Source organism: Gossypium arboreum, chromosome 7 (assembly GCF_025698485.1).
Source record: "Gossypium arboreum isolate Shixiya-1 chromosome 7, ASM2569848v2, whole genome shotgun sequence".
Classification (NCBI taxonomy): domain Eukaryota; kingdom Viridiplantae; phylum Streptophyta; class Magnoliopsida; order Malvales; family Malvaceae; genus Gossypium; species Gossypium arboreum.
The window spans coordinates 105,388,555-105,400,577 of record NC_069076.1 but is presented as its reverse complement, the minus strand read 5'-3'; the positions used below and the strand labels follow the sequence as shown (position 1 = coordinate 105,400,577).

Genomic DNA, 12,023 nt, shown 5'->3' with positions numbered 1-12,023 from the left:
AAAGCTAACGACTAAATTAATAAAGAGAAGTTGTTTTAATGATACTTTAATTTAAAGATTCAAGACAAATTTAAAATTTAAACCATACTATACAATTAAGTTTTCATTTTAATATACCATAATTAACTAAATTTAATCTATTTATTATGGAGTCTTATTACATAAAAAAAAGTTATTATGCACTTTCCTTTAAAATTGTCTTAAAAGTATTTGGTCAGTATATATTGCTAATTTTATAGTGGCATATGACAATCTCTTAATATGACACGTGACAAGTATAAATTAAAAATATTATTTTTAAATATATGAATTAATTTAAAAAATATAAATTTTAAACAAGTACCAACTAGGTATTATTGGACAAGTTTAGATGGCAAATTATATGTTAACCCTTAAAAAATTAAACCTACTAATAAATTAGAACAATATGTGTAACGATATACAACTTTAGGTATCAACTAGGTAATGAGGTAAGTATTTTTGGATAAGTTTAAATGGTAAACTATGTATTAACCCTATAAAAATCCCATTTTAATTGTCACTCTTTCAAGCTATATACTCTTTACAAATTTAAAATTTAATCCTTGTAATTTTATTTTTAAGAATTTGATCCCTTCACTTTTCGGAATCAAATCTAATTGTTAACTTTGTGAATTGATTGGTGTGACCATTTAAAATAAATAAAAAATACACTTGTTTGGTAGCAATGTAATTAAAAATGTTATAATAAAACTGAATTTAACAAAATGATTTTGACAGTGTTAATAATTAGACTAAAATTTTGAAATTTTAAGAAATAAATGGGACTAAATTCCAATTATACAAAGAGTATAGAAATTTATGGTATATTTTAACCTAATCCATTCTTCTGGAGCTTTGCATATACTAATTACATAATCAACTTTCAACATACATAAAACCACCAAGTTCAGACAGGGTTCATAATTTTAATCTCCCTAATTTCAGGTTTAACTTTTTTTAACTATACCCTAAAACAAAAACGTAATATTTAATAATTCAAAGCATTCACTATACCTCAAATACAGAACAAGGCTCAAGAGAATTGTATAGAGAAACCACTGCTGGTGGTCTTGACATTAAAAGGTCCGAAATCGTCGAAATCGGAGTCAGATCCCATGCCGTCATAATCGTTCCACCCACCAGGTGAATCCTCATCATGGTCATTCTTTGTGAGAGGTACATGCAGCTCGGAAACAGGAAGTGGAAGAGGTTCTTCATTGAAATACTTGTCATTCAATAGTTCCATTGCAGTAGCTCGATTAGCTGGGTTATAACAAACAAGTCTTTTGACAATAGAGATTTCGTCCGGAGACCTGTTGGGTAAGCAAGCTTCTAAACTGACTGGGTTTTCGATCTTGGCAAAAGAAATGGTTCTGTAATCGGGAAGTTTAGAACAGCTTGGCCAGACTTCTTCGGTTAAGTTCCCTAAAACATTGATGATTCTGCCAAGCTGATCGATGTCAGAAACCCCAGGAAAAAGCGGCTCAAGGGTTAGGAGCTCTGAGAAAATGCAACCCAACGACCACAAATCCACCTCTAGTCCATAGTCAATAGAGCCATAGAGTAGTTCCGGGGCTCTGAACCAGCGAGTACCAACACAAGATGTGAGAGCACCAGTTCTGTCATTCCCACCCTCTTCGGCCTCGTATGAATAAGAACTCTTGAGAGGATCATCATCAATGTCACTTATCGTACCCGTTGCAAGACAAGATGAGTATCCGTCATTAGTATTTGTTTCCTTGTCAGCTTCATCCATGGCATGTCGTTTTGCTTTAAGCTCAACCAACTGTCTAAGATATTCTTCTCTATTCGTAACTTCCTCTGCTTGGTTATTACATCCTTGATTTGGCAAACTGTGAGCATCAGGGACTGCGACTAGTGGTGGAGGTACGTATTCCTGATATCCTATGTTTTGCTCAACCGGCACTTGTTGGTTATTGTCACCATCAAATCCAGGTTCCATGAGTATCCTTGCCTGAAAAGCAAGCCAAACACATGGACGATAACAAGTAAAACAAATCACACAGGTTCTTTGCAGATTATAATTCACATAGTACTTTGCATTCACGAGAAACACACCATCACATGGGTAAAAGTATCATGAAAACCCCATACTAGAAGTCAGATTGCATTTTGGCCCCTATACCAAAAAATGAGCAAATTAATCCTTGTTAGATAAAAAAAGCAAAATGGTATTTCTATTAAAAATTTCATCCATTTTTACTGTTAAAAGCTGGTCCCTGTGTGTTACCATGAGGTACACATGGCATGCCACATTTCACTATCTGGTTTTTTTGTCAGCCGTGCCAGTTTTTAATAGTAAAAAGAAATGAAATTTTTAAAAGAAAGGAGTAATTTGCTCTTTGATCTATGGTACTTTTACCCCATCACATGCAAGCAAGCATATTACCAAGCCATATTACAAGCAGTAGCCGAGGAGCCACTAGTAAAAGTCAATGGAGACAAATTTTCCACTCATTTAATTCCTTGATTCTATCATTCTTTCGACTGTACCTAGTACGAAACAGATGAGTATGAATGCAGTCCAAAATGCAGACTGGCACTAAATCCTTGAAACTTTTATTACCGAAAACATGTTATATTACTCAAAATAGAATAAACATCAGTACCACGCCTTTACAGCCTGTGCCTACCCTAACTGTTCATTGACATCAAAATGAACTGTCATTTTCTGATAATGCATGGACCAATATGCTGATCTTTCATGAAATTATCAGGGAACCAATGGGACCTCCTAATGAAAATTGTAGCAATTCAAACAAAAAAGCAATAGTCTATTAGAATTTAGCATCAAAACCCTTTAACTAATGCAAATGCCATCGTCCCATCTAAGATTAAAAACATTGCATTTGGATGAAAAAGAACACATAATGAAGTGATTAGAAGAACCCCATCAACCTAAAGCATCCGAATTTTCAAAGTAACTGCACAATGAACCAGATCAAATGACTTGAAGCACCAGCTCTAGTAATCCTAGTAAAATTAGTATTTCATACACTGTTAATTGAGCAGGTTTACAAATTTTTGCTACATGACCATTGATCAAAGTTAACTCGATTTATGTTACTTGGGGATATGATTAGATTTTTTTAAATTTTTACAGTCATATCCGTATATCCATCTGTATACTTCAACAAAAATGAAGAGTCCATTAGAATTTAACATCAACACCCTTTTAACTAATGCAAATTCCATAGCCTCAGCTGCGATTAAAAACGCAGCATTTGGATGAAAAAAAAAACATAATGCAGTGATTAGAAGAACCCCATCAACCTAAAGCATCAGAATTTCCGAAGTAACTTCACTAGCTTATGAATTAGATCAAATGACATGAAGCATCAGCTGTCATATAATCCTAGTAAAATAAGTAATTCATTCACTGTAAATTGAGCAGGTTTACAAATATTTTCTACAATTTCATTGATTTAAGTTAACTTGATTTATGGTTAGATTTTTTCTAAATTTTTAGAGTCATATCCCTATATCCATGTGTATACTTCAACACTTAAAAACACTGAGTTTAAACACCTGCAACCTGTTCCATGACATTATTAAAGCAAGCTCTAAAGGCAAAATTTCCAATCTAAATAAACTTAATTCCAGATCACCACATTTCGAGGAAAAAAGGTTCCAAAAAATCGGCTAAGAAAATGCAACAAAAAAGTACTACCTGACCAAAATCGGCTAACTTAAGAACACCGTCATCGGAAACTAACAGATTACCGGGCTTTAAATCCCGATGAACGATCATATTCCGATGACACGCATCGACACCGCACAAAATCTGAAGCATCCACCTTTTAACTTCACCGACTCGGACCGCGCCTTCCCTTTTTTTCGCGTCTCGGATGACCGCCGACAAATCGGTCCTCAAGAACTCCAAGACAAGCACGGCGTCCTCGTCTTCCCGCCAAAAATACTCGTGCAGGAGGACGACGTTTGGGCAGTTCCGAAGCATTTGCAAGGCCTCGATTTCGCGGAACGCCGATTGGTAGTCGTGGACTTCCTTGAGGGCGACGATGAGGTCGTCGGAGAGACGACGCGCCCTGTAGACGTCGGAGTAAGCGCCTGATCCCACGCGCTCCAGGATCTGGTACTTGGCGATGATCTCGGGTCGGGTATGGATGCTCCAGCTCTTTGGTAATGGTTGCTCCATTTTTTTTTTTTTTTTTTGCTTATTGAATTTTGGTTTGAGGTTCTTTTGAGGTTTCTGACTTTCGAAGAACAAGATTTTGAATGAAAAAAAAGTGAATAAGAAGAGAGACAAAGACGACGTCGTTTAAAAAGTTGATAATGTAATATATAATTGGTAAGGAGCCTATTACTATGGGCCCAAAATTGAAGCCCAACAGATATAAAATTAGGATAAAACAATATGAAGGTTAAATTATAATTTTGGTTATGGCCTTAGGAGAAAAGTGTATCATCAAATCAAATGAAAAAAATATTGAGTTTGTTGATGGTAAGTTGATTTTTTAGAGAGAAGTTTTTGAAATGTTGTCCTTCAAATTGAAGGTATTGTCTCTATGTTAAGGTTTTATCATTGATATCTGCGAAGAGTTGTGTATGATTCACAAAGAAGGTACCTTGATTAGTGGAGATATGATCTGCAAGACTCAAGAGAGGTGTTAGTATAAGGGTGTATGAATAATAATTGAGCTATCTAAATGTGGAGTAGTTCAAACCACCAACGTGAAGTTTATATGGCTTTTACTTGCAATTATGGTACCATTTGAGCTATGTAGAGGTCAAGGACAAAACCCTAACAATGGAACAATACCTTCGATTGTTGAGGGTGTGGTTGAATTTTTGGCAAACAAAACTTTTTAAACTTCTCCCCAATGAGTCAACTCACCCTCAACAAAATTAGTTGAGCCGACAAGTCATATTTTGTCATCTTAACTCAATTTGAGAATTTTTAATCAATTTGAATAAAATGAAATTAATGTGGATTCAAATATGTTTATTTAAGTTAAATTAAAAATATGATTTAACATTTTTATAATTTTTATAAAATTTTGAAAGAAAAATTGAATATAGTAATTTTTATAATTTTATTCGAGTTTCTCTTGCCCTTAATTTTAGTACCTCTACTATACTAAATTCCAAATGTATCGAAAGGACTTGTAGCATATTTTAACCATTTGACAATGATGATAGTAATTTGGATTAAGGCACAACATCAAACTAAGGTACATAAACCAAATCCCTAAATTGAATATTGTGTAGGGACTAAAATCATAATTTAACCTACTATCCAACCAGAAAGAAAGAAAAGCTATAAAATGCCATACTATAACAACAAATATTCAACGTTATCAAAGACAACAAATATAACCCAATATTCCTATCAAATTTGGGATTTACATTATCGTAACAATAAACTAACAATTACCAATCAAATTTTATAATTTTTAAATTCCAAAAGAGATTATGCCTTGAAAGAAACTTGTTTTTATATGTTTTATGAAGATAATAGGGAAATGAACCTAAGTAGAACATCAACAGCATTTTGAGCAGCCAAAGTGGCAAATGAAGCAGCTTCATTAGACAAGGCAGAACCCCCACCAGCTAAATCAGACAGGGACCTAAATGCAATAAAAGGCATGTTTTGTTGGTGGCAAACAAGGGCTACCGCAGCTGTCTCCATGTCGATTGCTGTTGCATTGAACTTGGAGTTCAAGAACTCACGGTATGCTTTATTGTCGACAAAGATGTTGGAGCTGATCCCTCTTTGTACTCTCACTACCCTTGGTGGTCTTGGTAAGCAAGTTCCATTCACACATCCAGCAAGCCTCAAACCCTGTTTTTAGGGGGGAAACAGAAATTTATGATTTTTTTTTGGGGGGGGAGGATTCAATGTAAAAATTGATCCCCAAATTGTCTATATAGAAGGTATATATGGGTTTAAAATTTGATTTAAATGGTTTCAATAAGTTTGGTGCTAGATCTGAGTTAGCTTTTAATGTCCAAGCTGACATAAGGACTTGATTGATATGTATTGTAATTTGAGACCAATTTTAAATCTAAGTCATAATCTAGGAATGTGTGCTATAATTAACCCAAAAGATGGGGGAAGCTCACAACAAAATTGGTCCCAAACTATCATATTCTAGGGATGTGTGATATAATTAACCCAAAAGATGGGGAAAGCTCACAACAAAATTGGTCGCAAACTATACTGTTCTTCCAGTTAAGTATCTAAGTTTTGGGGGTCAATTCAATCACATATGCCAAAAGTATGACTATATTTTAAATTAGTTTCAAACTTCAAAGCATTAACTAGATCCTTCTATCAACTTAGACATTAACTGTTAGCTCGAATCTAACACGGGGCTTATTTAAAATACAAGATCAAAATTCAAATATATATATATATATTTATTGTATAGACAACTTGGATTTGATGCCTTTATAAAAAGAGTGCCATTAATATTTAAAAACTTTTTTTAACATGTAATATCCAAGTTGATAATGTGATAAGTACAAACATATTTAAAAGTCAATCATTATGTTTTAAATAAGCTATTTAATATAGCATTTAACGTCAAAATTGACAACTAAACTACCCGAAGGACGTGAGTGATATGGTTCTAATATTTTAAATACTTTGAGGATGTCTAAAACACTTAACAATCGACTTTTTGGGGTTAATTCACTAGACATCCTCAAAGTAGGGGTAAAATTTCAAATTGATTAATAAATTTCAAAAACATTCCAATTGAAAATTCTCATTCCAATCAAATCCTTCCATTAGCCTAGTTGTCGACTTTGATCTAACGTAGTTCTTTTTCCCAAAACTGACAACTAAACAGATGTAAGTACTTGATCAGAACCAAGGAGATTTTAAGGGGTAGGAAGGAGCCTTGCCCCAAAAAAATTTGAAAATCATGTAATTTAGTCTCTTTATGAATAATTAAATTTTAAGTTAATATATGGTAAAATTATACTTTGGCTTCCTTAAAAATTTAAAAAACATTTGTTTAATCCCTTCAAAAATGATGAAATCATAAATTAATAAATGATAAAATTATATTATAACCTCTTAAAATTTTATAATTCAATTTCAACCCCCACTAAAAGAAAATTCTAGATTTGCCCTTGATTGGAACAATACTTTAGTTTCAAGATTCAATTGGAACATTTTGAAACTCCAGGAACAATTCAAAATTCAACCCATGGTTTGAGGACATTCGGTGAAATTAACCCTTTTTTTGAAACATTAAATTTACCTGAACTCTTTCCGCAATGGCAAAGTAATGCTTGTTAACTGGAACCCAAAATGCATGTTGCCTTTGCTCTGGAACCCCATTTATTGGGAATATTTCTTCAGGTTGATACCAAACATTGTTGAGCAAATTGTCTGAAGAATTGTTGCAATTTGTGCCGTTGTAATAATCAGAAAACCTAAGGTAACCAATTTCTCTGGTGTAGTCTCCATTTGATTCTAAAGCTAACTCATCCTCAGGTCCATCCCCATACCTCTTTTAAAACATTAATGGATTTGTAAAAAAAAAATAAAAAATGGTGAATTATTGTAAGGAATCATAAGGTAAAATGAAAAGTTGAAAAAAAGGCAAAAATGCAAGAGTGTACGAGCAAGGTAGAGAGAGAAAAAAAGAGAGATTAAAATATATCATAAGTCTTTGTACGCTTTCTAAAATTGGAATTTAGTCCCTTTAATTTTATTTTCAAAAATTTAATCATACTTTCCATATTTAAAAGCTCAGGTCTAATTGATAACACTATTAAATTTGCTGGTGTGACATTTTACAATATTAAATAATGTAATTAAAAACATAACATAATAAACTTAAATTTAACAAAATAATTTTAACTATGTTAATAGTTAGACTTGAATTTTAGATATCTACAAAGTAAAAAATTAAATTTCTAAAAATATAAATACATGGATTAAATTTTAAATTTGACAAAAGTATAAAAACTTGTGACCTATTTAGGGTTTAGGGATAGTAAAGTAATCCAAATTTATAGGGTTTCAAATTCAATCCAACCTATATTTTTTATACAAACTATCATGTTATCCTTGAAGAAGGGAACACCAATCATTAGATATCAACTTTGGGAAAATTATATATTTTAAACTTTAATAAATATTATATCATTTTAAAAATTAATATAATACATATTTAAATATTTTATAATATGTATTTTATTTAATTTTATAAAATTAATATACTAGGAAAATTATACAGTATTTTGGGAAGATTTTTTGGGGGAGAGAACTCAAATGTTAAAATTTCAAATAAAAATTTTAGCCTAATACTTAATCTAGTTCATATCGCCTAAATGATCCATTTCACTTTTGTAAAATTAAAAAAAATCTAAATCAATTGATTTGAAGTTGAAATTACTAAATACAAGCCCAGATTAAAATGGGATGGACGAACTGCAATGAATACCTCTAGATGAGAGACATAAAAATTGATTCAGAATTGAGGCAAGTAAAAAACCATCTTGCCCCTATCGCCATACTAGCTCCAGCGCTTGAATGTGTCTAATATTTAGGGTTTAACCCCAATTCTTTTTGAGCAATATTGCATCTCATTCACAAAGTAAAAAGAAAAAAAAAATATAGGTGCAATGGTAATCTATCTTATACTCTTAAAAAAAGAATATAAATTTGAACTTTAAAGACGACATTGTTGGGTGGAGCAATCCCGAACCCTAAATATGAATTGTAAAACAGATGTAAAAGAAAAGAAAAAGGGTCAACTATATTAGTAGCCACCCAATTATCGTTTTTTTTTTCTGTTTTGGTCACTTAACTATTTAATTTTATCTTTTTTGGACATCCAACTATCTAGGATTTTTGGATGTTTCTATTTTTACAATAGCCAACTAGTGACAAAAAAGACAATTAAATAGTTAGATGATTATTTTGTAACTTTTCATAGTTGGATGACTGAAAAAAGAAAAAGAAAAAAAAACCCATAATTGGGTGACCTATACTATAATTTACCCAAAGAAAAAATGGTGTAGTACCTGCCAATTCCAAAGACCTGTATGAGCCCAAAATTGAGGGATTGTTACATCTCCAATTTGAAGCTGTGAATTTGCATTTCCTGCTATTCCATAGTGCAAAATTCCTTTCACCTTGAATAAAGTAATTAGCAATTGTGTAGCTATTCCTGCATTTAGCTATAAAAAAATTCCATTGGGAGGGGAAATGGGGAATAATCAATAACATTGAGGGACCAAAATGACAATTTAAAAAAACTGAAATACTGTTGCAGATACAATAAAAAATTCTCATTACCATGCTCAACCCTGTCATAACAATAATAACCCTTTCATTTTCCAACCGACCTATTCGAAACCTTCTCCCTACATAAACAAAAAAATTGGGTTATTCTACACTAAAACTTTAAGGTTAAATTCTTATTTTGGCCCTTCTACTATGTTCAAATTTGAGATTTAATTTGTATGCTTTAATTTGACCCCTCTACTTTTATAACATCATTAGCCGATCCAAATAGTTAATCACAATGTTTTTGTGACCAGACTGGAAGTCGGACATGCCAATCCATCTGTGCTTGATCTGATTGATTGGTCCGGTTTGATTAAATAAATTATTAAAAATTCATCAAAAAAAACTCGATTTAATCGATTCAATCATCGGTTTAAACCGATTTTTTAACCTAACTCAACCTCTTTCTCCGAACTAATGCATCGACTGGTACGATCCTAAAACCTTAGTTACTAAAAAAGTTCATATCAATGCTATGAGTTGGAATGATGTATTTTTTAAAAAAAAAAAACTTACATCAACATTTTAATTGGAATAGTTCCCGTTGTTAACTATTTAGACTAACTAATAACATTACAAAATAATACAGAACAAATTAAGTTGAATTAATATACAAAAACAAAAAATAAACCCCCGCATTTGAACATTAGTAGAGGGATCAAAACTAGAATTTTCCCAAAATTTCAACCAAGAAAATTCCATTTTCAAAAAAAAAAAAACACAAAACAAAACAAAAATTTCATGAGGAAGTTGATAAAAATCACCTGCAAAATCCAAGTAAGGCATCTTATGATCTTCCAGAAAGCTACCAGTTTGCAACAAAGGATTCATCTCAAAGGAATTTGGCACTATTATACCTAAATATGGCCCTTCCATGTTTATATTATCAATATTTCTCAATGTAGAAGAAGATAATAATCCATAAACTCCATTGATACCAAACCCTAAAACAAGAAGAACATGAACAAACAACACCATTTTCAAGCTCAACCCCATCATATATGACCTCTCCTTTTTGATCCCTCAATGATATGCAAAATGTATATAAATATATCAAAGTTGACCTAAATATATCAATGATGAAATCATGAAATTGACATACAACTGACTTTCCTATATACTATGTTCAAGTCCCACAGCTTATACATATACTATGAACAGAAAAAAAGAATCCCACAGCTTTTGTTTTTGTGTGTGTATATATTTCAACAAATACCACAGCTTATATTGACTAGTACATAGAAAAAGTCAAGAATGTGGAAACTTCATTGTGTGAAAATTAAAAGGAAACGTGGAAGAAAAGGAAAATAGGGGTTTAGTTTGGTTGGATGGTACCATTATTCTTTGTGAAAATTTATGGATGGTCCCTGGATCATGTAATTTTCATGGAATTAGTCTGATCATTTTTATTTTCTTCAATATTTTTTTAATCGAATTGGTGGTCATACTGGTCAGACATTATTCTCGATTTAACCGATTGGTCTGTACTGGTTCACAGATTAATCAATTAAACTTATTTTTAAAAAGTTGATCTCAGGATTGAAAATAATACCCATATAAAAAAACAAAGGGATTAAAAAATCTAAATTATCATAGAAGGACTAAATCCGTCAAAAATGAATAGTAAAAGGACTTTGTATAGAATTCGACCTTTATTTTTAAAAAGTCATATGTATATATATAGGGTAGTTTTGACTATTACTTCTGCAATTAAAATCCATACATAATTTGAAGGAACTACGTAATTGCGTGAGCAGTCGAACTGGTGTCCTGGGAGGATGAATAACTTGAATATTCCCTTTTATAGAACGTGAAAGAAAAAAACTCTAATTGTATTTATAAATGATTAATTGTGCATATCTTTCTTTATTTTATTTACTTTTTTTAATATTTTATCTTTTGGTTAAATGTTACTATTAGTCCATGTACTATCCGTAAAATATGGGTTTAATCCTGTATTTTAATATGGTCACTTTTAGTTCATGTACTTTTCAATTTTTAAAGTTTTAGTCCTGATTAAACGATAGTTGTTATATTCATTAAGTTTTATTATTTCTAAAATCTTATATAACAAACATATATATTATTATATATGTAAAGGTGAAGCCATGGGTTGGCAGGGTTCTAACCCCTCAAAATGGAAAATTTAACTTTTAACACTTTTATGATTTATAAAATTTTAAATTAGCATATGGTAAAATTGTACTCCCCAAAATTAAAAAAAATGATATAGTCCTTTAAAAGTTATAAAGATGTAGGTTATTGAAATGGTAAAATTGCATCTTTGCTATCAAAAAATATACAACTTAATTCCATACGTAAAAAGAAAAATCTTGTGTTTCACCCTTGCACAAATGTAATATTATGTTAAACTTTTTATTTCTACATACTACTTGTAAAAAAACTAGTTAATATGGGTTTAACGGTTGTTATTTGTGTCAAAGTTAAAATCTAAAATTCAAAAGTATAAGTACATGGACTAAATCTATAATTTTACACATAGTACATGTCTAATGGCAGAATTTAATCAAATGAATTTAACTACTATTATTTTAATAACTAAAATTTGAAAATTTGAAAAGTACAAAAATAAAATTGATTAACTAAAAAATTAAGAACTAAATTGACAAAATCAAAATATAAAAATTAAATTCATAACTTATAATAAATTTAACCTAATCTTTAACACATATTTCAGTCATTTTCTTAA

At 31.3% G+C, this 12,023-nt stretch overlaps 2 protein-coding genes across 2 annotated transcripts; both read right to left on the bottom strand.

Moving 5' to 3' along the window:
- Positions 1-787: 787 nt before the first annotated feature.
- Positions 788-4,310, bottom strand: LOC108458220 (cyclin-dependent kinase F-1). The gene is made up of 2 exons (XM_017757534.2): positions 3,713-4,310; positions 788-1,996 (listed from the first exon to the last, which is right to left on the bottom strand). Exons 1-2 carry the CDS (start codon positions 4,196-4,198, stop codon positions 1,055-1,057), a joined length of 1,428 nt encoding a protein of 475 aa, XP_017613023.1. The 5' UTR covers positions 4,199-4,310; the 3' UTR covers positions 788-1,054.
- A 1,076-nt stretch (positions 4,311-5,386) lies between these two features.
- LOC108486057 (bark storage protein A) lies at positions 5,387-10,574 on the bottom strand. Its single transcript, XM_017789871.2, has 5 exons — positions 10,078-10,574; positions 9,323-9,390; positions 9,049-9,204; positions 7,275-7,526; positions 5,387-5,845 (listed from the first exon to the last, which is right to left on the bottom strand). Exons 1-5 carry the CDS (start codon positions 10,310-10,312, stop codon positions 5,507-5,509), a joined length of 1,050 nt encoding a protein of 349 aa, XP_017645360.1. The 5' UTR covers positions 10,313-10,574; the 3' UTR covers positions 5,387-5,506.
- Between the last annotated feature and the right edge of the window lie 1,449 nt (positions 10,575-12,023).